Raw genomic sequence first — 24,959 nt, forward strand, 5'->3', positions numbered from 1 at the left:
ATCAAGGACTTGACTATTAAGTTAATTAGTTGAATGTGTCAGTGCTGGGCTGGAACAAAAGCCTGCACTCCCAGTGGGTTCCCAGGATCATGGCTGAAGAACACTGGGGTGTCCAGTGCCAGTCAGCTCAGAGTGTCCATCTCTTTCTCCATGGCGTCTATGTTGTTCTCCACACTGTATTGAGCCCACTTGTTGAGGCGGCTATAGAGGGGCAATCCCTTTTTCTCTCTGTACAAGCAGATTCCAGTGATCCGGTTCCACTCTGTACTAGAGATGGGGCTGGCACTCTGGTGCTCCTCCAGCTGCTGTTTCTCCTCTTTTTCCAGGGCCACGAAGCCAAAGTAGCTCTTCACACTCTCAACAGCCAGGATACGGGAGTGCACGTCGGCCGTGCGCTGGAAGAGGTCGTGCTCGTTGGAGCGGAACTGGGACCAGTACGCCTCCTGTTGGTAGCCCAGGGGAGAGCAGCAGCGCTTCATGCACAGCAGGAGGAACAGAACCACTGCCATCCCCGCCACCATCAGCCACCCTAGCAGCTGAAAGGAACAACACCATGACAAGTCACCACAGGAAGAGAAGCCGAACAGCCAAGAAAGGAATTCAGGAAACATAAGGGCAATGATAAGCCTTTTAATGTAATGACACCGTGATAAATCATTTGAATTTGTACTTCCTCTTTCCACCAACTATAATGCCACAAACATAGTGTTATCAAACACACAGGAAAAGAAAATGGAATAGTGGATTTAGATCAAATTAAATACCTGAGACTCATACTTCAGCCGGCGTTCAATCTCCGCCCAAAATCCCTGCATCTCCTGTGGGACCGTGGCCTTACAGGGAAACCTGGCCATGACCTCTAACCCCTGTCCAGAGGGAAAACCCTCCAAGGTTGAAGGGTCCACAAACTCACTGAGGGCACAGACATAGGCCTCCCCACGTAACAGTGAGATGACAGCCCACGTCACGGGAGCCACGGCCGCTCTGCCAATGATAGTGCCCAGGACGGCGAAGGCAGCAGCCCCCGATAGTTTCCGGCACCTCCTGAGGCGGCACTCAGACACCAGATCCCAGGTACTCTTATTCAGCATGATGCCAACGAGGTAGAATGCCAGAGCGGGCACCCCGATGGCTGCCAGGCCATAGAGATAGTTCCGCCCGGAGGAGCACGGGCAGTCGAAGGCAAATATGTTGTACATGGTCTGACTGGCCACCGTGCCCAGGGCTATCAGGCCATTGAAGATCATTACATCCTTGCTCTTGAAGAAGAGCGAGACAAACTTGAAGTTCTCTGTGATGAGAGCAGCCATTTTGAAATGTTTGGTGTGTTGTCTGACACTGGAGAGCAATGGAGGGTTTTCCTATTTTGGAGCTTGCACACTGGGGAGTCACGCTATAGAAAGTGAGGGAGATACATGAGATCTTTGTAATCTGAGCTGCCCGGTAAAATAATCTGGTGATGAGAGCATTCTATGCATTGGTAATTGAGGCTGCAACAACTGGGAATGCCTACTTCATTGACTAATGGATTGGATTTTATCGAAGAACATAAAATTATGTTTATACATGTATTTCCTGGTAAACTGACGCAGATCAACTGCATAACTTTAGCATTGGTTCATACTAGCACATTCTGTGTAGAGCTAAAGCCTTAAAACAAGCCATGTGATTCCACAGGAAAAGAACAGAGAAGAAAATCTGGAATCAATGAAGTCATGCAAACTTACATTCTATAGCCGGGAGATAGGATATTTGAGGTACATTCTTTGTGTAGAACGGTTGAAAAACAAAATCTGTGAGTAAAAGCAAAAATGGGTATATGATTTCCTAAAGTACCAAAGAGTCCATGCTGGTAGGTTCGGGGGGAGAAACATTCCTCTTCGTGTGTGTTGTCTGGGGTCTGGGCATGTTCAGTGACTCATCGTCAGGAACTGCCCTCCGGTTTCCTCTCCCAGTGGAAAAAAAGTTTATTTTTTTAACTGAAAACATGTGTTGAATGATCACAGAGCAACATGGTGGCTGCAAGCTGACTACTATCTCAGAGCAACTGACTACATGTAAGGAACTACACATAAAATATAAACAATATTCAATTGCACTTTATTTTACAGTACAGAAATTACCAGTTGTTTACCAAAACACATGTATGGTAAAATGGTAATTACACAGTAGTAACCAATTAATTACTTTTAATTACAGTTGCCCACTTTCATTAAATCTATCACCATTAGTACCAGGTACCTTTTGAAGAATAAATAGCATAATGTAAAGTGTTGAATAACTCAGTCCATCTCTAATTTGCATCTGTCTGATATCCATGGAGTTGAGCAGTATGTAAAATGAACTATGCAGAACAAGTCAGTCTAAATCCCAGCACATTCCAATACCCCCAGGCACATAGCTTCTAGGTCCACTCTCTAATGAATAGTTTAGACATAATTGTGTTGAATGTATAGTATGCAGCCCATGGAAAACAGTAATAAGCGAATAAGTACTATTTACACACACACACACACACACACAAATGTCTGAGTAGAGGGTTTTTCCATTGTCGTCCTCCCAGGTGACACACACTAGGCCTGTTGGTCATTCTAGTAACATCCAGCTCAGGCTTACACTGGAACCATGTTTGAAGCAGCTGATCCATCTGTTCCTGCTTGGTAATCCCATGGAGTCTCTCCTCCTCCTCTTCCACCATATCTTCTTTCCTCCTGTACCTGACTTCGGGTGAGAGAGGCAGTCTTAGCACTGCGTCTTCCCGCATGCCCTTGAAGAACTGCACCACGCACTTGAAGAACTGCACCACGCACTTGAAGAACTGCACCACGCACTTGAAGAACTGCACCACGCACTTGAAGAACTGCACCACGCACTTGAACTGCACCACGCACTTGAACTGCACCACGCACTTGAACTGCACCACGCACTTGAACTGCACCACGCACTTGCGGGCAAAACCGCAGCACGCACGTCTAGTCGAAGGGCTTCTGCTCGATGTCCAGGTAGTTGCTCCAGTAAGCGTGTGTGAAGGATGGTGGCATGGTCATTGAAGCAGGGCTAGATGAGACGGCCCAGTGCACTCAAAAGAATGAAGTGTAACGGCGTTCCTCCTCCTCTTCATCCGAAAAGGAGGAGTAGTGATTTGACCAAACTGCAGCGTTGTAGTTCGACATAATATTTATTAAACAAAACAGAAAACACGACGAACACGAAACACTTGAGAATTTACAAAATAACAAACGCAGTCAACAGACCTGGACACGAACTTACATATAACGTGAAGAACGCAATAACAGGAAAACTGACTACATAAAACGAACGAACAAACAAAACCGAAAACAGTCCCGTGTGGCGTAACATACACTTACACAGACACAGGAGACAACCACCCACAACAAACAGTGTGAAAACACCTACCTTAATATGACTCTCAGAGGAAATGACAACCACCTGCCTCTAATTGAGAGCCATATCAGGTCACCCTTTAAACCAACATAGAAACAGAAAACATAGACTGCCCACCCAAACTCACGTCCTGACCAACTAACACATACACAACTAACAGAAAACAGGTCAGGAACGTGACATAACCCCCCCCTCAAGGTGCGAACACCGGGCGCACCAGCACAAAGTCTAGGGGAGGGTCTGGGTGGGCATCTGACCACGGTGGTGGCTCAGGCTGTTATGCTGGTGAATGAGGACCCAAAAGCGACTTAACAGAAACAGAGTCTTTATTCCTGTCTTAAACAAAAACGATACTCCTGGAAATTATCTTAGGTAAATACAAAACAGGAAAACTGAAATCCTCTCGTCAGTAGAGAGGAACGACTGGAGACGCGACCACAGACTGCAGGTCGCTTCGGGAAGGCACAGGCCGTAGCTGACATAGACACCTGCTCACACGCAGCATCTGAAGAAGGCAAAAACACGACAGGGCGGAACAAGGACACAGAACAGCAAACATCAAACAAGGATCCGACAAGGACAGAAGCGGAAAACAGAGGGAGAAATAGGGACTCTAATCAGAGGGCAAAATAGGGGACAGGTGTGAAAGAGTAAATGAGGTAGTTAGGAGAATGAGGAACAGCTGGGAGCAGGAACGGAACGATAGAGAGAGAGAGCGAGAGAGGGAGAGAGGGAGGGGGAGAGAGAGGGATAGAAAGAGGGAAAGAACCTAATAAGACCAGCAGAGGGAAACGAATAGAAGGGAAGCACAGGGACAAGACATGATAATCAATGACAAAACATGACAGTACCCCCCCACTCACCGAGCGCCTCCTGGCGCACTCGAGGAGGAACCCTGGCGGCAACGGAGGAAATCATCAATCAACGAACGGTCCAGCACGTCCCGAGATGGAACCCAACTCCTCTCCTCAGGACCGTAACCCTCCCAATCCACTAAGTACTGGTGACCACGTCCCCGAGAACGCATGTCCATGATCTTCCGTACCTTGTAAATAGGTGCGCCCTCGACAAGGACGGGGGGGGGGGAAGACGAACGGGGGCGCGAAGAAAAGGCTTGACACAGGAGACATGGAAGACAGGGTGGACGCGACGAAGATGTCGCGGAAGAAGCAGTCGCACAGCGACAGGATTGATGACCTGAGAGACACGGAACGGACCAATGAACCGCGGAGTCAACTTGCGAGAAGCTGTCGTAAGGGGAAGGTTACGAGTGGAAAGCCACACTCTCTGACCGCGACAATACCTAGGACTCTTAATCCTACGTTTATTGGCGGCTCTCACAGTCTGCGCCCTGTAACGGCAAAGTGCAGACCTGACCCTCCTCCAGGTGCGCTCACAACGTTGGACAAAAGCCTGAGCGGAGGGAACGCTGGACTCGGCGAGCTGGGACGAGAACAGAGGAGGCTGGTACCCAAGACTACTCTGAAACGGAGATAGCCCGGTAGCAGACGAAGGAAGCGAGTTGTGAGCGTATTCTGCCCAGGGGAGCTGTTCTGCCCAAGACGCAGGGTTTCGAAAAGAAAGGCTGCGTAATATGCGACCAATCGTCTGATTGGCCCTTTCTGCTTGACCGTTAGACTGGGGATGAAACCCGGAAGAGAGACTGACGGAAGCACCAATCAAACGACAGAACTCCCTCCAAAACTGTGACGTGAATTGCGGGCCTCTGTCTGAAACGGCGTCTAACGGGAGGCCATGAATTCTGAACACATTCTCAATGATGATTTGTGCCGTCTCCTTAGCGGAAGGAAGCTTAGCGAGGGGAATGAAATGTGCCGCCTTAGAGAACCTATCGACAACCGTAAGAATCACAGTCTTCCCCGCAGACGAAGGCAGACCGGTAATAAAGTCTAAGGCGATGTGAGACCATGGTCGAGAAGGAATGGGAAGCGGTCTGAGACGACCGGCAGGAGGAGAGTTACCTGACTTAGTCTGCGCGCAGTCCGAACAAGCAGCCACGAAACGGCGCGTGTCACGCTCCTGAGTAGGCCACCAAAACCGCTGGCGAATAGAAGCAAGCGTACCCCGAACGCCGGGGTGGCCAGCTAACTTGGCAGAGTGAGCCCACTGAAGAACAGCCAGACGAGTAGAGACAGGAACGAACAGAAGGTTACTAGGACAAGCGCGCGGCGACGCAGTGTGAGTGAGTGCTTGCTTTACCTGTCTCTCAATTCCCCAGACAGTCAACCCGACAACACGCCCCTCAGGGAGAATCCCCTCGGGGTCGGTAGAAGCCACAGAAGAACTAAAGAGACGGGATAAGGCATCAGGCTTGGTGTTCTTATTTCCCGGGCGATAAGAAATCACGAACTCGAAACGAGCGAAAAACAACGCCCAACGAGCTTGACGTGCATTAAGTCGTTTGGCAGAACGGATGTACTCAAGGTTCTTATGGTCAGTCCAAACGACAAAAGGGACGGTCGCCCCCTCCAACCACTGTCGCCATTCGCCTAGGGCTAAGCGGATGGCGAGCAGTTCGCGGTTACCCACATCATAGTTGCGTTCCGATGGCGACAGGCGATGAGAAAAATAAGCGCAAGGATGGACCTTATCGTCAGAATGGAAGCGCTGGGACAGAATGGCTCCCACGCCCACCTCTGAAGCGTCAACCTCGACAATAAATTGTTTAGTGACGTCAGGAGTAACAAGGATAGGAGCGGATGTAAAACGCTTCTTGAGGAGATCAAAAGCTCCCTGGGCGGAACCGGACCACTTAAAGCACGTCTTGACAGAAGTCAGAGCTGTGAGAGGAGCAGCCACTTGACCGAAATTACAAATGAAACGCCGATAGAAATTAGCGAAACCGAGAAAGCGCTGCAACTCGACACGTGACTTAGGAACGGGCCAATCGCTGACAGCCTGGACCTTAGCGGGATCCATCTGAATGCCTTCAGCGGAAATAACAGAACCGAGAAATGTGACAGAGGAGACATGAAAGGCGCACTTCTCAGCCTTCACGTAGAGACAATTCTCTAAAAGGCGCTGGAGTACACGTCGAACGTGCTGAACATGAATCTCGAGTGACGGTGAAAAAAATCAGGATATCGTCAAGGTAAACGAAAACAAAGATGTTCAGCATGTCTCTCAGTACATCATTAACTAATGCCTGAAAGACAGCTGGAGCATTAGCGAGACCGAACGGCAGAACCCGGTATTCAAAATGCCCTAACGGAGTGTTAAACGCCGTTTTCCACTCGTCCCCCTCTCTGATGCGCACGAGATGGTAAGCGTTACGAAGGTCCAACTTAGTAAAGAACCTGGCTCCCTGCAGAATCTCGAAGGCTGACGACATAAGGGGAAGCGGATAACGATTCTTAACCGTTATGTCATTCAGCCCTCGATAATCCACGCAGGGGCGCAGAGTACCGTCCTTCTTCTTAACAAAAAAAAACCCCGCTCCGGCGGGAGAGGAAGAAGGCACCACGGTACCGGCGTCGAGAGAAACAGACAGATAATCCTCGAGAGCCTTACGTTCGGGAGCCGACAGAGAGTATAGTCTACCCCGAGGGGGAGTGGTTCCCGGAAGGAGATCAATACAACAATCATACGACCGGTGAGGAGGAAGGGAGTTGGCTCTGGACCGACTGAAGACCGTGCGCAGATCATGATATTCCTCCGGCACTCCTGTCAAATCACCAGGTTCCTCCTGAGAAGAGGGGACAGAAGAAACAGGAGGGATAGCAGACATTAAACACTTCACATGACAAGAAACGTTCCAGGATAGGATAGAATTACTAGACCAATTAATAGAAGGATTATGACATACTAGCCAGGGATGACCCAAAACAACAGGTGTAAAAGGTGAACGAAAAATCAAAAAGGAAATGGTCTCACTGTGGTTACCAGATACTGTGAGGGTTAAAGGTAGTGTCTCACATCTGATACTGGGGAGAAGACTACCATCTAAGGCGAACATGGGCGTGGGCTTCCCTAACTGTCTGAGAGGAATGTCATGTTTCCGAGCCCATGCTTCGTCCATAAAACAACCCTCAGCCCCAGAGTCTATCAAGGCACTGCAGGAAGCAGCCGAACCAGACCAGCGTAGATGGACCAACAAGGTAGTACAGGATCTTGATGGAGAGACCTGAGTAGTAGCGCTCACCAGTAGCCCTCCGCTTACTGATGAGCTCTGGCTTTTACTGGACATGAAATAACAAAATGTCCAGCAGAACCGCAATAGAGGCAAAGGCGGTTGGTGATTCTCCGTTCCCTCTCCTTAGTCGAGATGCGAATACCTCCCAGCTGCATGGGCTCAGTCTCTGAGCCGGTGGGAGGAGATGGTTGAGATGCGGAGAGGGGGAACACCGTTAACGCGAGCTCTCCTCCACGAGCTCGGTGACGAAGATCTACCCGTCGTTCTATGCGGATGGCGAGTGCAATCAAAGAGTCCACGCTGGAAGGAACCTCCCGGGAGAGAATCTCATCTTTAACCTCAGCGTGGAGTCCCTCCAGAAAACGAGCGAGCAACGCCGGCTCGTTCCAGTCACTGGAGGCAGCAAGAGTGCGAAACTCTATAGAGTAATCCGTTATGGATCGATCACCTTGACATAGGGAAGCCAGGGCCCTGGAAGCCTCCTTCCCAAAAACTGAACGATCAAAAACCCGTATCATCTCCTCTTTAAAGTTCTGATAATCGTTAGTACACTCAGCCCTTGCCTCCCAGATAGCTGTGCCCCACTCCCGAGCCCGACCAGTAAGGAGTGATATGACGTAGGCGATCCGAGCTCTCTCTCGAGTATGTGTTGGGCTGGAGAGAGAACACAATATCACACTGGGTGAGAAAGGAGCGGCACTCAGTGGGTTGCCCAGAGTAACATGGTGGGTTATTAACCCTAGGTTCCGGAGACTCGGAAGACCAGGAAGTAGCAGGTGGCACGAGACGAAGACTCTGAAACTGTCCTGAGAGGTTGGAGACCTGAGCGGCCAGGGTCTCAACGGCATGACGAGCAGCAGACAATTCCTGCTCGTGTCTGCCGAGCATTGCTCCCTGGATCTCGATGGCAGTGTTGCGAGAATCCGTAGTCGCTGGGTCCATTCTTGGTCGGATCCTTCTGTTATGCTGGTGAATGAGGACCCAAAAGCGACTTAACAGAAACAGAGTCTTTATTCCTGTCTTAAACAAAAACGATACTCCTGGAAATTATCTTAGGTAAATACAAAACAGGAAAACTGAAATCCTCTCGTCAGTAGAGAGGAACGACTGGAGACGCGACCACAGACTGCAGGTCGCTTCGGGAAGGCACAGGCCGTAGCTGACATAGACACCTGCTCACACGCAGCATCTGAAGAAGGCAAAAACACGACAGGGCGGAACAAGGACACAGAACAGCAAACATCAAACAAGGATCCGACAAGGACAGAAGCGGAAAACAGAGGGAGAAATAGGGACTCTAATCAGAGGGCAAAATAGGGGACAGGTGTGAAAGAGTAAATGAGGTAGTTAGGAGAATGAGGAACAGCTGGGAGCAGGAACGGAACGATAGAGAGAGAGAGCGAGAGAGGGAGAGAGGGAGGGGGAGAGAGAGGGATAGAAAGAGGGAAAGAACCTAATAAGACCAGCAGAGGGAAACGAATAGAAGGGAAGCACAGGGACAAGACATGATAATCAATGACAAAACATGACACAGGCTCTGGGCGAGGTCCCCACCCCACCATAGTCAATCCCAGCTTACGTCTCCCCCTTAGAATGACCACCCTCATCTTACACCCACTTAATTTTAATGGTAACCTTAATATAAGGGGCAGCACCGGGACAAGGGGCAGCACCGGGATAAGGTAGCTCAGGACAGAGATATAGCACAGGACAGAGAGGTAGGTCAGAATAGAGAGGTAGCTCAGGATAGAGGGGCAGCTCCGGACAGAGAGACAGCTCTGGACTGAGGGGCAGTTCTGGATAAATGGCCGCTCTGGGCTGAGGGGCAGCTCATGACTGGCTGACGGCTCTGGACGCTCATGGCTGGCTGACGGCTCTGGACGCTCATGGCTGGCTGACGGCTCTGGACGCTCATGGCTGGCTGACGGCTCTGGACGCTCATGGCTGGCTGACGGCTCTGGACGCTCATGGCTGGCTGACGGCTCTGGACGCTCATGGCTGGCTGACGGCTCTGGACGCTCATGGCTGGCTGGCGGCTCTGGACGCTCATGGCTGGCTGGCGGCTCTGGCAGATCCTGTCTGGTTGGCGGCTCTGGCAGATCCTGTCTGGTTGGCGGCTCTGGCAGATCCTGTCTGGTTGGCGGCTCTGGCAGATCCTGTCTGGTTGGCGGCTCTGGCAGATCCTGACTGACGAATGGCTCTAGCGGCTCCTGACTGACTAACGGCTCTGACGGCTCGGGACAGACGGGCGGCTCAGACGGCTCGGGACAGACGGGCGGCTCAGACGGCTCGGGACAGACGGATGGCTCAGACCGCGCTGGGGAGACGGATGGCTCAGACCGCGCTGGGGAGACGGATGGCTCAGACGGCGCTGGGGAGACGGATGGCTCAGACGGCGCTGGGGAGACGGATGGCTCAGACGGCGCTGGGGAGACGGATGGCTCAGACGGCGCTGGGGAGACGGATGGCTCAGACGGCGCTGCGGAGACGGATGGCTCAGACGGCGCTGCGGAGACGGATGGCTCAGACGGCGCTGCGGAGACGGATGGCTCAGACGGCGCTGCGGAGACGGATGGCTCAGACGGCGCTGCGGAGACGGATGGCTCAGACGGCGCTGCGGAGACGGATGGCTCAGACGGCGCTGCGGAGACGGATGGCTCAGATGGCGCTGCGGAGACGGATGGCTCAGATGGCGCTGCGGAGACGGATGGCTCTGGCTGATCCTGTCTGGCGGAAGGCTCTAGCGGCTCCTGTCTGGCGGAAGGCTCTAGCGGCTCCTGTCTGGCGGAAGGCTCTGTAGGCTCATGGCAGACGGGCGGCTTTGCAGGCTCATGGCAGACGGGTGGCTTTGAAGGCTCAATACAGACGGGCAGTTCATGCGGCGCTTGGCAGACGGACAGTTCAGGCGCCGTTGGGCAGACGGCAGACTCTGGCCGGCTGAGACGCACTGTAGACCTGGTGCGTGGTGCCGGAACTGGAGGCACCGGGCTAAGGACACGCACCTTCATGCTAGTGCGGGGAGCAGGGACAGGGCACACTGGACTCTCAAAGCGTACTATTTGCCTGGTGCGTGGTACCGGCACTGGTGGCACCGGGCTGAGGGCACGCACATCAGGACGAGTACGGGGAGAAGGAACAGTGTGTACAGGGCTCTGGAGACGCACAGGTGGCTTAGTGCGTGGTGCCGGAATTGGAGGCACTGGGCTGGAGACACGCACCATAGGAAGAGTGCGTGGAGGAGGAACAGGGCTCTGAAAACGCACTGGAAGCCTGGTGCGTGGTGTAGGCACTGGTGGTACTGGGCTGGGGCAGGGAGGTGGCGCCGGAAATACCGGACCGTGCAGGCGTACTGGCTCCCTTGAGCATTGAGCCTGCCCAACCTTACCTGGTTGAATGCTCCCCGTCGCCCGACCAGTGCGGGGAGGTGGAATAACCCGCACCGGGCTATGTAGGCGAACCGGGGACACCATGCTTAAGGCTGGTGCCATGTAAGCCGGCCCAAGGAGACATACTGGTGGCCAGATATGTAGAGCCGGCTTCATGGCACTTGGCTCAATGCTCAATCTAGCCCTACCAGTGCGGGGAGGTGGAATAACCCGCACCGGGCTATGCACACGTACAGGAGACACCGTGCGCTCTACTGCGTAACATGGTGTCTGCCCGTACTCCCGCTCTCCACGGTTAGCCTGGGAAGTGGGCGCAGGTCTCCTACCTGCCCTTGGCCCACTACCTCTTAGCCCCCCCCCCAATAAATTTTTGGGGTTTCTTCTCGGGCTTCCTCGCTAGCCGCGTACCTTCATAAATCCGGTCTCTCTCTTCCGTTGCCTCCGCTCTCCTAATCGCCTCCAGCTGTTCCCATGGAAGGCGATCTCTTCCAGCTCGGATCTCCTCCCATGTGTAGCAACCTTTTCCATTTAACACGTCCTCCCATGTCCACTGCTCGAACTCACGCTGCTTGGTTCTGGATCGGTGGGTGGTTCTGTAACGGCTTTCCTCCTCCTCTTCATCCGAAGAGGAGGAGTAGTGATTTGACCAAACTGCAGCGTTGTAGTTCGACATAATATTTATTAAACAAAACAGAAAACACGACGAACACGAAACACTTGAGAATTTACAAAATAACAAACGCAGTCAACAGACCTGGACACGAACTTACATATAACGTGAAGAACGCAATAACAGGAAAACTGACTACATAAAACGAACGAACAAACAAAACCGAAAACAGTCCCGTGTGGCGTAACATACACTTACACAGACACAGGAGACAACCACCCACAACAAACAGTGTGAAAACACCTACCTTAATATGACTCTCAATCAGAGGAAATGACAACCACCTGCCTCTAATTGAGAGCCATATCAGGTCACCCTTTAAACCAACATAGAAACAGAAAACATAGACTGCCCACCCAAACTCACGTCCTGACCAACTAACACATACACAACTAACAGAAAACAGGTCAGGAACGTGACATGAAGAAGAGGAGGATAGACCATCCAATCGCCTGTCAGGGAAGTATAGTATAAAGCGTTGGCATTCGGAATAGAGAATGGAGGACATTAGTCATCAGTACGATTGTTTTGGACACCCCCGCATTTAGGAGTAGGATTTGAGTGTACAAGGGACTAACAAAAGCCTACCTACCTGAACAGTGCAACCACATTTTTGCCGATTTGAATATTAAACACATCAACTCAAATACGCAAAGTAAAGACATGAGTTTCAGGGTTATTTAAAAATGGGAGTGCACTCACTTGAGAGTAGCAGCGCACGTAGCGTGAAACAGCTTTACGGAATGTGATATTCCTGAAGACCATGTCCTCCTCGCAAGGCACCTTGGCCATGAGCTAGACCAGGTCCAGGCCAGTGTTGTCGGGCATGCCTGTGGAAAAATAGAGCACAACTAATGTAAAGTTAGTGTTTGAGTAGAAGTTAGAATGTTACAAGACTAGACTGGACAAGACTAGTTTAACTCTGGGTGAGGGCTTGGGTCAAAGTCAGAGTTAGAGATACAGTCAGTGCTATTAGTTAAGGTTATACTGTCATTAAAAGGTGTTGTGGTTATAGCTACCAGAGAACGGTTTGGGGTCTACACTCATGCTGAAAGCACAGATGAAGATTTTCCCATCCAGCAGAGTGACCAGAATCCACACCATTGGCGCCAGTAGAGCCCTATGCATCATGGCAGAGAACATGTACCTGCAGAGGGTTATAACATCCCAATAATTACAGGAAGTAGTTGTTGGACTAAAAGCTGTGATGGTAGTGGTAATGGTGGTAGTAAACACAGGAACATGAGGTGGTTTGACAGCAGCACTTGAAAACTCACTTGACAATGGCATGATCTTTGCTTCTTTTCCCAATGGGTCTCAACCATTCTTCCATCATGATTCCCGTGTGTCGATTGCCCAAGATTCCCAGGAAGAAGAATATTAAAGGTGGGACAAACATCACCCCCAGTGCGTAGAGTTTGTTATATTGTGGAATACAGGGGCAGTTGAAGTCAAAGCTGGTTTAGAGGTTCACACTGATTAGGGCCAGTACGATGCAGATCAGGGCCAGTACGATGCAGATGAGGGCCAGTAAGATGCAGAGCTGGACTGAAAATACTGCAGAACTAACTTCAGACGTTCCATGGTTTAGTTAGACCGAAGGCTTATGGGACACATATGACAATGATCCAGTAAAGTGGTCCAACTAGGTTAACACTGTCAAAATAGATACTAGAACAGAGATACTGTACGAAAGTAACCGTAAACACCATATTTTAAAAACAAGTAGGTAAGATTTGCCCTACCACAAAATAGTCCTTACTAAAGAATCAACTGAATTCCAGTGTTGAATCAAAATGTCACTGCCGTACTAGTATTTTTTGGTGCTTTTTTAGAGGTAGTCTAAAGAGTCCGAGCAGAGAGGTTGAAAATGCACCAGCCAGGTTAGTGTCCTCTTTGAACACACCCCAGTAATGTGTGTGCAAGGCTGAGCACCCTGACACCAGAGGCTTTAGGAGAGAATGGAGGGTGTGTTCACTAGCTCCTACTGAGCAGGTGCAAGCGAATTCAACACTGTTTAACAATTACTGACCTTTGAATGACAGAACATGTTTTTAATGACTGCTGTACTCTTGTCAGGTCCAGTGGTGTAAAGTACTTAAGTAAAAATACTTTAAAGTAGTACTTAAGTCATATCTGTATTTCACTATTTAAGTCAAATCTATACTTTACTATTTATATTTGATGTTTACTTCACTACTTTCCTAATGAAAATAATGTACTTTTTACTCATGCACTTATCAAGAGAACATCCCTGGTCTGATCCGGCAGCCTCACTAAACACAAATGCTTCATTTGTAGATGTCTGAGTGTTGGAGTGGACCCGTACATTAAAATAAGAAAATTATGCCATCCGGTTTGGATAATATAAGGAATTTGTAATGTATACTTTTACTTTTGATACTTAAGTATATTTAAAACCAAATACTTTTAAAGTAGCATTTTAATGGATGAATCACTTTTACTTGAGTCACTTTCAATTAAGGTATGTTTACTTTTACTCAAGTATGAAAAGTGAGTACTTTTTCCATCACTGGTCTTTTCTACAGGTGTTTTACTCTGATTAAGTATGTGATCTGTTTGGTGGGTCACTTATTGATCCCCAACCATGACATAAGTAACAAACATTGTTTTATATGTGTATTTGAAAACATGCATAACCTTTTCAAAAGGCACATTCATCTTTTTTGGCACATGCCTACTGACAGACCGTCTGTATGTAAGCAGCACCACATTCCACTATTATAAGGAATAGAACTCACATGACCATAACACATTCAGGAGATACTGTTTATTTTTTAGAAGAGGGTTTGCATACAAAACAATTAAGGGAATGTCTCAGCTTGTAAAGAAATACCTTTCCTTACATAAAAGTGCTTGGAGTTCTGGTCCAACAACATACAGTATCAATTAACCCATTTAGTGAACTGAACAAGATATGAGTACAGCATTTACTTTAACATGCATTGTGAAAAGTAATTTGTTCCAACACAAAAATGGGGCTTTTACAAAAAAAATGACTTCCAAGTGACTGAATCACTGCACCTCAAGTGGTTTAAAAAGTCCAAACAGTATCCAACTCTACAACAAAAATAATAACAATGGCAGGTAAGAAAGATGTCAAAGCTTTAAGAATACTTTGTTATATATAAACAGCTTCTGGAAGACTGGTTTCAGTCTCCACTATAACCAACAGTATTTGACAAACTCTACGACAAAAATAAACTTTAACACAAAGGCAGTTAATAACAGACGCATAAACTTTACAATGAAATACACTTTCTTCTAGTATAAAAAGTTGTTTTAGGAGGACGGCTTGACTAAGTCCTCGGGTTTCAGTCTCAGTATTATAACCAGCGTTGTGGACCCTTAGGAACTAGCTCAAGATCTTTTTGGTTATGCCTTTAGGAGTAGCTCGTCTTCTTTCAAACTCTGGTCAAGTTGATCTGAGATGATTCCTTGGCTTCGATAACCTTGAAGACTCCAACCTTCTCCGGTTTTGAGCTCCTCTTGGCCTTGTCTGGAAGGAGGCAAATGATTACATTTCATACAATTGAGCCCAAACAAAAGCTAGGTTTATGACGATAGAGGTTTCGTCAGGGGGCCATTCTACAGGGGACGGCACTGGAGCTCTACAGTGGTAAAGCATGCTGACAAAGGACACAGGATCTGAGTATATTGTGAAGCATGTATGTCAACGTTACATTCTAGAAAAGCACCACGACATCCCATTCCATGACAGTAGGTGTTTTTAATAGAACTCACCTAGTAGGTCACTGCGGTCCAGCAGAAACTCCAGGTCCTTGTCACTAATGACCTTCCCCGTGGTGCTTTTCACCTCCCTGAGAAAGACCGTCATTAAATAACAAGAGACTTCGACCAACTTACTATACATTTGACATTTCCTCTAGTGAGTTTCATAATGAACATTGATCGACAATCTCGTACTTCTCGTAATCTCTTGCGCTGAGAAGATCCATCAGCTCGGACACGTCAACGCAGCTCTTGGTCTGTTTGAGCTCAGCTTTTCCTCCTTTGAATTTGTCTGAAGATTAAAAAAAAAAAAGTACCAAAATATGAACACATGCATTTTTTTTTTTTTTTTTTTTTTTTTTTTAAATCACAGCTACAATACTCAGTTCTGAAATATCTAGCATCTCTAATGCAGGGAGGGGCAACTGATGGGGGTGGGGGCCGCCAATAAAAATCTGAACTCCTCATGAGCGGCAGCAGTGGCTCGTGGGTCTGCATACCCACATGTGCAGTCAGAGCCGGCCCTTGCATTTTCGGTGCCCAAAGCAAAATTGTTGCCCGCCCACCCCTTGTTAGCAAAACATTTTAGCAGCCCCTCTTGACAGCAGATATAAACATTAAGTTTGAGTTCATTTCCTGCAATTTTGCCATAAGGTGGAGAATTGTCTGCAGTTTTTAATATGACATCTGAGTGAGTGTGACTAACCAAATCAATGGGGGCTACCTGGTCGGTATTCGACCATGATTAATATAAGTTTAGATAGGTTGGTAAATTAGTCTAGCCAGCTAAAAAATGTTGGCTGACAAGGGTGAGTGACCCTTAGTGACTGACAAGAGAAACTGCTGATTCAAAACCAAATGTCTAAATTGCACCATGTGTATTCTACCATTTTAACTTGGTCCATGGGCCTACAAAAGATGGGCCAGGCCACCAGTTGCCCATCCCTGCTTTAATACATCTTCCATTCATGTGGGTTTTAGATTTCCCTCAATGTAATAGTGGTGTCCTGGATGTGGTACTCTACACACTCTTGTGAATGACCATCTTCTCCAGTTTCCTCTTGGCTGAGGCTCTCTCCAGGATCTTCTGGTCGATGGTGTTGGCCGTGACCAGGCGATACACCACCACGGGTTTGGTCTGCCCGATACGGTGGCACCTATCCTGGGCCTGCAGGTCTGCCTGGGGGTTCTGACAGAAGAAGAGTCCATTCATTATCGTATGGCACAATACCAGTCAGTACCAAACAAATAGTAGTAGGCAACGTTTGTTGCACTCATCCAGAGAGCAAGAGTTCTACACCTACCCAGTCACTGTCAAAGATGATGACGGTGTCAGCAGCAGTCAGGTTGATGCCCAGGCCACCTGCTCTGGTGCTCAGTAGGAAGAGGAACACCTCTGGGTCAGACGAGAACTTTGTCATCTGCAAAGAAAATATGGAGGGATAATTGCACAGCACAAGAAAGGAGACTGCCACATGATTATAAGAGCTGTATGACTGATTCATGGCAGAGTGCTTTAAGGGTAATTCCTTTGTGGGGAGCAGACCCTGCCGCTACTCACGTTCTCCTCTCTCTCGGCATAAGCCATTGTCCCGTCCAGTCGGCTGTACTGGTAACCACGCAGGTAGCAGTAGTCCATTAGGATATCCAAGATGGACGTCATCTGGCTGAAAATCAGCACCTGTTTGTCCGCAATGTCGAGTCAGAAGTGGTCACAAGCATCTCTCAATAAATACATATTCAAGCAAAAAGGCTGGGGTATTAAAATCCAACACTTGACAAAGAATTTGTCAGTTTACCTTGTGTCCCCTCTTCTTCAGCTCTGGCAGCATTCTGTCTAGAATAAGGAACTTCCCAGAGGTGTGCACCAGTTGCTCATCAATCTGCAGGGGAAAGAGATTGAGGGTGAAAAACAAGACAATGCATTTACAAAATGAGCTACACCAGATGGCAGTCCAACACCCTAAACGCTCTGACAAAAGCCTCTACTTAGCTGCGATGAGAAGTCATGAATGCACCTACAACATTCATTGGCCGTGTCATTTCTACATCATTTTGTGGCAGTAGCCATTGAAATCCAGCGGGGCCTTTACCTTGAACTCCTGAGTGGCCGGGTCCAGTGGGTACTCTATGAGGTAGGGGTGGTTACAGCACCTCTTCAGCAGCATGAGGATGTTCTGCAGTTTCAGGTTAATCTGGGAGTCCAGGGGCATCTGCACGTCCACCACCGGGGCGGGGCTGGAGAGGAGAGATCGGTCACACGTTACACCACTGCTGGGGCAAATATCACTCTAGTCTTTATGGTTCATTTATATTAAGAGGTGACATTAAAATGCGGTTGACATTCACAAAAACATAGAAATTATACAGACTTGATAAACTACAATTGATATGACCTATTATGTAAAGGCACAGCCATAACAATAGAATCATCCTATTTATGGGCACAGCATTGTTTGCGTCACACAGAACACTACCATAGTAGAGGAGATTCTGACCTCAGCTCTGCCTCTTTCTGAACCCTCTCCAGGTACTTCTCCAGGTCGTAGGGCGTGTCACCATCAGTCTCTTTGTAGTCCACAGGCCTCCTGGTCCTGCGCTTAGGCCTGCCGTCGGTCGTCAGCACCACTGGGGCCTCCCCCTGAAAGGGGACACGTCTCTTAGAAACATCTTTCAAAACAAAGCATGGCCTCAGAAGAAGTCGCCAATATTTGATTCCCATTCTATACCCTTGTTTTTCTATAGTTTAACCCATATGACAGTGTAGCGGTGAACTGAAGGTCTTACCTTCTCCTGGCCCAGCATTTTGGCAATGGTCTTGTTGACCACAGCAGTGTAAAAAGACTCCTGTTTGGCAGTAAGTGGGGCGTACACAACAATCTCTTTCTTGGGCGGCACCTCCAACGTCACGTCAGACTTCAGTCTTCTTAGCAGGAACGGCGTCAGAATCTGCAGATGAAAGAGTTTATGGACAATCTCCCTACTGGTTTAACCGTTTTACCTTTCCCAGTGAATTGCAGAGCTAGTCAGAGGGCTTACCTGGTGGAGCATGTGCAGGATGTTCTGCTCTCGTTCGATAGCCACAACTTTTTTTGCATTCGATCCGATGGTGTCGATGTCAAACCACGACTCAAAGCTGTAGAGATAAGTAAACTGCAATTAAGTTTACAAGGCAAAATAAAAACATTCTGTAGTTCCATTCCAACAGTAGAGGCAAACATACAGACATGTCCCTTACCTCTTGAGGTCGTCAAACACCTCAGGCAGGAGGAAGTTGAGCAGTGACCAGAGCTCAGCCAGGTTGTTCTGCAGCGGCGTGCCTGTCAGGAGCAGTTTGTTGTCCGTGGGCAGCATCTTCAGCTCCCTCACCAGTCGGCAGTTCAGGTTCTTGATCCTGTGGCCCTCGTCCACGATCAGGTACTTCCACTGGAAGCGCTGGGGAGGAACAGCAAGAGGGGGTTATCAGTGAGATGCTGAATGGGTTAAATAGGTTGCACAACTTGAGGAAGGCAAATTTAATACATGCAACTTTTACAGCTTACATGATATGAGTAGGGGAGTTGGGCTTACCTGCAGAAACTTCCTGTCTATCATAGCAATCTCAAAGGAAGTGACCACCACAGGACACATGTTGTGAGGCCCCTGGGGCTTACGAATCTGCTTTAACAACAACATCCTCTCCTTAGCAGGCCCATGGTACAGCTGTACTGACACCTTACAATTCAACATGAACAAGGAATTGAACAGTGGAAAAAAAAAAACATTAATTGATTGGCATTGAATATGTCATATGCATCACCACTTTCAAATGGTATCAATTGCACAACTTCTGTAATACTTTGAATATATATATATTTTTAACCTCTGGAGTGAAGCGCTTGAACTCGTTGATCCAGTTGGGCAGAGTGGACAGGGGGGCCACCACCAAGAAGGGTCCCAGCACCTTTCTCTCCAGCATCATGGCCACATGGGCAATGCACTGGATGGTCTTCCCCAGACCCATCTCATCTGCCAGGATCCCATTGATACCATTCTCCCACAACATCTGGAGAAAACAAAATACACATCAAGGTTATAACGAAATATCTCTATGATCAAACAAAATGGGCATAATCAGCAGCCCACTTACCCTGAGCCACTCCACGCCCTCTATCTGGTACGACCTCATGACTCCCCCAGTGAAGAGCAGGGGCTGCTGGGCGAGCACGGCCTGCCCGTTCACTTTCCTGTCTGGGTCCAGCAGTTGTTTGGCATGGTCTCTCACAGCCTCCGACAGACGGCCCTTTATGTCAGCATTTGAGTCACTCATCTTTTCAATGTCCTCCGCTTCTAGCTTCTTCTTCCCAAGGACCTCCTGTTATTCACGGACAGATATATTGACATTAGAGCATCTGGAACATCAACACTCTCCCAAGTTCTTGAGTCTAAGAGTAACAATCAGTTCAAAAATGCTCCTTGCGGTGTATAAACAAAAGTCCTTTACCTCATCCTCCACTTTAGGTTTCTTGGCCTTGGACATAATTTCCTGAAACAAAAAGCAAAAAAATGACATATGCAAAAAAAGCGTGAAATAGGCATTTCTACATTTCAAAAAGAGACGGACACCCTTACCTCTTTAGACATGACATCAGCAATTTTGTAATCTTCCTCCCTCTCCCTTTTCTTTCTTCCAACTGAAAAAAACAGACAAATTCAGGAGTTGGATATCGTCAATATAAAATTGTGTTTCAACATCAACTAGAGGATTTCAGTGTTCATGATGCAACGTAACAGGACACAAGTGCTGCCTACCTCTTCCAGTCTTTTTGCCAGTGCCCTGTGACAAGAAAATTGTATATGTTTAGTGATTAAGGAGCTGCTGGCAGCAATAAATCACAGAAACATAACAAAAAACACTCATAGGAATGGAAAACTCACTCACCTTTTGTGTCTTCTTTTCCAGTCTCTCTTTCTTCAGCATTTCCTGGGTTTATAGGGAAAATGTACTGTTAAACACTGCTTTTTCAAATACTATTCAGACTACTTGGGTAGATATATAGTACCAGTCAAAAGTTTGGACACACCTACTCATTGCAGGGTTTCTTTATTTTTACTGTTTTCTACACTGTAGAATAGTGAAGACATCAACACTATGAAATAACATATGACAAGAACAGCTCAAATAAGCAAAGACAAACGACAGTCCATCATTACTGTAAGACATGAAGGTCAGTCAATATGGAACATTTCAAGAATTTTGAAGTTTCTTCAAGTGCAGTCGCAAAAACCATCAAGCGCTATGTTGACTCTCGCGGGGACCGCCACAGGAAAGGAAGACCCAGTTACCTCTGCTGCAGAGGACAAGTTCATTAGAGTTAACTGCACCTCAGATTGCAGCCCAAATAAATGCTTCACAGAGTTAAAGTAACAGACACATCTCAACATCAACTGTTCAGAGACTGGGTGAATCAGGCCTTCATGGTCAAATTGCTGCAAACCACTATAGGACACCAATAATAAGAAGAGACTGGCTTGGGCCAAAAAAAAACAGGCATTGGACATTTGACTGGTGGAAATCTGTTCTTTGTTCTGATGAGCACAAATCTGAGATGTTTGGTTCCAACCGCTGTGTAGGTGAACGGATGATCTGTGGTTCCCACCATGAAGCATGTAAGAGGAGGTGTGATGGTGCTTTGCTGGTGACACTGTCAGTAATTTATTTAGAATTCAAGGCACACTTAACCAGCATGGCTACCACAGCATTCTGCAGCGATACGCCATCCCATCTGGTTTGCGCCTAGTGGGACTATCATTTGTTTTTCAACAGGACAATGACCCAACACACCTCCAGGCTGTGTAAGGGATATTTGACCAAGGAGAGTGATGGAGTGCTGCATAAGATGACCTGGCCTCCACAATCACCCGACCTCAACCCAATTGAGATGGGTTGGGATGAGTTGGACCGCAGAGTGAAGGAAAAGCAGCCAACAAGTGCTCAGCAACTCCTTCAAGACTGTTGGAAAAGCATTCCAGGTGAAGCTGGTTGAGAGAATGTGCAAAGCTGTCAAGGCTAATTTGAAGAATCTCAAACTTAAAATATATTTTGGTTTAACACTTTTTTGGCTACTACATGATTCCATGTGTTAGTTCATGGTTTTGATGTCTTCACTATTATTCTACAATGTAGAAAATAGTAAGAATAAAGAAAAATCTTTGAATGAGTAGGTGTGTTCAAACTTTTAACTGGTACTGTATGTGTTTCTATGCATTTTCAGACAATCACGAGTTGGAAAGCAATTATCCACAATTAAGGATAGATACAGCAGAGTTATGCATGAACAGGACCCCAAAGGAGGCCTGGAAACAGCAAAGCTAAGGAGCTTAGGTAGTGACAGCCTAGATTCCTGTTCTCATTCGTATTTGTTCACCTGTCACTCATTAGTTGTAACATGATCAAATCACATCTATGGATAGGTAGTAGTCGTATAAAAGCTGTGCAAGAGGTACTTCTAATATTCCACCGGTATTAGGACTTACCTCCTGCTGCTGTTGCTCCATCTTGGTAAGAAGGAATTTGGAATAGATGTTACTTTTCTCCAGCAAGTGTTGCAGTCTCTTGAAGCGAATGTCATGAGATTCCTTCTCCCGAGCTTCTCGAGCCTTGGGGAAAAAAGGGGCAAATGTTGGCCATTGAAAACATTACCCCCAACATCACTACAGTTGTTCAGACATTGTTTTTCAACAACAAAAAACTAACCTTTTTCATCATCTCCTCTTCTTGTTTCTCTCCTTTCTCCATCAACTGCTTCTCCTCTTCCTCCATCTCTTTTGTGATGACAACTGCAGACACTACATCTTCAGCTTTCACACTTGCAGCTGCTGAGTGGTGATATGGTTAACGTACACTACATGACCAAAAGTATGTGGACACCCGCTCGCCAAACATCTCATTCCAAAATCATGGGCATTAATATGGAGTTGGTCCCCCCTTTGCTGTTATAACAGCCTCCACTCTCCTGGGAAAACTTTCCACTAGATGTTGTAAAATTGCAGGGACTTGCTTCCATTCAGCCACAAGAGCATTAGTGAGGTTGGCAATGATGTTGGCCCATTAAGCCTGGCATGCAGTCAGCGTTCCAATTAATCCAAAATGTGTTCGATGGGGTTGAGGTCAGGGCTCTGTGCAGGCCAGAAAAGTTCTTTCACATGATCGATAAACCATTTCTGTATGGACCTCGCTTTGTGCACGGGGCATTGTCATGCTGAAACAGGAAAGGGCCTTCCCAAACCGTTGCCACAAAATACAGAATCTTCTAGAATGTCCCACCGCACCGGTACCCCCTGTATATAGCCTTGTTATTTTATTGCATTACTTTTTACCTTTATTTAGTAAATATTTTCTTACCTCTGTCTTGAACTGCATTGTTGGTTAAGGGCTTGTATGTAAGCATTTCACGGTAAAGTCTACACCTACTGTATTCGGCACGTAACAAATAAAATTTGATTTGGAATGTCATTCTACGCTATAGCATTCAGATTTCCCTTCACTGCAACTAAGGAACCTAGGCCGAACCATGAAAAACAGCCCCAGACCATTATTCCTCCACCATCAAACTTCAGTTGGCACTACCCATTGGGGCAGGTAGCATTTTCCTGGCATCTTCCAAACCCAGATCTGAATGGCGGACCGCCAGATGATGAAGAGTGATTCATCACTCCACTGCTCCAGAGTCCAATGGCGGCGTGCTTTACACCACTCCAGCCGAAGCTTGGCATTGCGCATGGTGATCTTAGGCTTGTGCACGCCTCCTTCGCCATGGAAACACCTCCTTTGACAAGCTCCCGACAAACAGTTCTTATGCTGACGTTGCTTCCAGAGGCAGTTTGGAACTCGGTAGTGTGTTGCAACCGAATACAGGTGATTTTTACATGCTTCAGCACTCTGTGGTTCCGTTCCGCAAGCTTGTGTGGCCTACCACTTCACAGCTGAGACGTTGTTGCTCCTACACTTTTCCACTTCCCAATAACAGCACTTACAGTTGACCAGGGCAAAACATTTGATGAACTGACTTGGTGACATCCTATGATGGTGCCACATTGAAAGTCACAGCTATTCACGAAGGCCATTCTACTGCCAATGTTGGTCTCTGGAGATTGCATGGCTGTGTTAATACACCTGTTTGCAACGGGTGTGGCTGAAATAGCCTTATCGGCTATTTTGAAGGGGTGTCCACTTACTTTTCTATATAAATCGTATATGGTTATAATTTAAATGAAGGGAAGAATTGTCATTAGGAGGCAACCTCTAAGGGTAGTAGCTACTACACGTTAGTAAGCCACCGATGGCCAATGAATAAGTGTCTTCACTTACCACTTTCAGGCAAAGTCTCCTCCATAGCTGTACCCAGCGGTTCTTCAGATTCGTTAGGCTTCGGACAATGAGGAGACATGCTTCGGGTTTCTCCCTTTACGCTGTTGAGTAAATATTAAATTAATGAGAGTGAGACAAATAACCGTGCATGTGTAAACTGTATGGCAAGTAAGCAGTTCAGCTAGCTAGCCTTGAAGCTACACTAACGTTATCAACGTCATAGCGATTTAACTTTAGCTAGCTAGGGCTTAGCCTAGCCCTAGGTTAAATCTAACGGTAGTTGCTTGCACAAAGACCGTTTTGAAACAAAACAGGACTTACCAACTCATATTGGAAAAACAGGAAAACTAGATATGTAGCAAAATAAACTATTTCCCTGGGATATTTATTTTAGGAAGAACTAGCTAGATATAGCAAGTTATGCAAACAAGTTACACAAACATGCAACAGTCTGTCTGTGTGTGATGACTGACTGTAGAATTAAGGAGGCGCGGCTTCATGATTTCGCGCCAAAAAGGATTCAACTAATGTTAAAGACAGGGGGATCTGATATATTGCAAAACCCAACAGTATTTCTATTTTTGGTTTGCAGAACATCGAAAGAGAGAAGACTTGATTATATGATCATGAGTAAGATCATATTACATTTTCACTCACAATAAAATTGTTCAGAATTGAGATATGAAATCGCTTCATGAAACATCTACCCCTTAGGATCATATATCTAAAATACAATGCATTAATATTTCCCGCGAACTCTGACACGACTTACCAAAGATACCGGTTCCGCAGGTGTACGGTCAAAGTTTTTTTTAAATAACTAACCCATTGTTCTATCTGCAGTGGCGCCCCCAGAAATGTTTCATAGGGGTGGCCAAATGGACCACTGAAAATCTTGGGGTGGCACACCAAAACCAAAAGCCATAAATGAATTTCAGCAATTCTATTATGCTGTTGTAGTATATAGGCTAGTTGAAAGCTATGTCAATATGAGAGTTAAGGAATCGCATACTGATATACTTTGGTTTCTTATTTTACAGTTAATGTTTAAAAAGTTTAAAAACACCACACAGAGGCCTCCAATTATTTTCAATACAGCTTTATTCCGGTGTTTAGTAAACAAAAATATTATATATGTCCAAAAATGAAAAACAAAGCAAAAAAGCCTAATCATGGACAACAATATACATTTGACTATGGCCTACTCACAACCTATTCATATCCCTGCTTTATTAGGCTACA

The 24,959-nt window shown here is 47.1% G+C and overlaps 2 protein-coding genes and 1 pseudogene across 2 annotated transcripts; all 3 read right to left on the reverse strand.

Annotated features, from left to right (window-relative positions):
- Nucleotides 1-14: 14 nt before the first annotated feature.
- Nucleotides 15-1,371, reverse strand: calhm2.1 (calcium homeostasis modulator family member 2, tandem duplicate 1). Its single transcript, XM_039018290.1, has 2 exons — nt 765-1,371; nt 15-536 (listed from the first exon to the last, which is right to left on the reverse strand). The coding sequence occupies exons 1-2, from the start codon at nt 1,308-1,310 to the stop codon at nt 123-125; spliced, it is 960 nt and encodes a 319-aa protein (XP_038874218.1). The 5' UTR covers nt 1,311-1,371; the 3' UTR covers nt 15-122.
- A 17-nt stretch (nt 1,372-1,388) lies between these two features.
- On the reverse strand, nt 1,389-13,198 carry LOC120017412 (annotated as a pseudogene).
- Nucleotides 13,199-14,449: 1,251 nt separating this feature from the next.
- Nucleotides 14,450-23,796, reverse strand: LOC120017413 (lymphocyte-specific helicase-like). Its single transcript, XM_038960160.1, has 22 exons — nt 23,718-23,796; nt 22,104-22,222; nt 21,884-22,006; nt 20,289-20,330; nt 20,159-20,183; nt 19,979-20,040; nt 19,851-19,892; nt 19,497-19,718; nt 19,230-19,412; nt 18,938-19,081; nt 18,606-18,802; nt 18,407-18,503; nt 18,155-18,316; nt 17,866-18,008; nt 17,461-17,605; nt 17,167-17,250; nt 16,929-17,048; nt 16,672-16,788; nt 16,397-16,556; nt 15,563-15,659; nt 15,380-15,456; nt 14,450-15,134 (listed from the first exon to the last, which is right to left on the reverse strand). Exons 1-22 carry the CDS (start codon nt 23,794-23,796, stop codon nt 15,040-15,042), a joined length of 2,535 nt encoding a protein of 844 aa, XP_038816088.1. The 3' UTR covers nt 14,450-15,039.
- Nucleotides 23,797-24,959: the final 1,163 nt, after the last annotated feature.

Source organism: Salvelinus namaycush, chromosome 22 (genome assembly GCF_016432855.1).
Source record: "Salvelinus namaycush isolate Seneca chromosome 22, SaNama_1.0, whole genome shotgun sequence".
NCBI lineage: Eukaryota > Metazoa > Chordata > Actinopteri > Salmoniformes > Salmonidae > Salvelinus > Salvelinus namaycush.

Excerpts from the sequence above, each read along its gene's own strand:
- calhm2.1 (XM_039018290.1), bottom strand. The coding sequence starts at position 1,310 with ATGGCTGCTCTCATCACAGAGAACTTCAAGTTTGTCTCGCTCTTCTTC. Across the intron at positions 537-764 it reads GGCTGAAGTATGAGTCTCAG|CTGCTAGGGTGGCTGATGGT; the intron begins GTATTTAATTTG and ends TGTTCCTTTCAG.
- LOC120017413 (XM_038960160.1), bottom strand. The coding sequence starts at position 23,796 with ATGTCTCCTCATTGTCCGAAGCCTAACGAATCTGAAGAACCGCTGGGT. Across the intron at positions 20,331-21,883 it reads TGGAGCAACAGCAGCAGGAG|GAAATGCTGAAGAAAGAGAG; the intron begins GTAAGTCCTAAT and ends CTATAAACCCAG. Across the intron at positions 18,504-18,605 it reads GTGTTTGACGACCTCAAGAG|CTTTGAGTCGTGGTTTGACA; the intron begins GTAAGGGACATG and ends TTATCTCTACAG.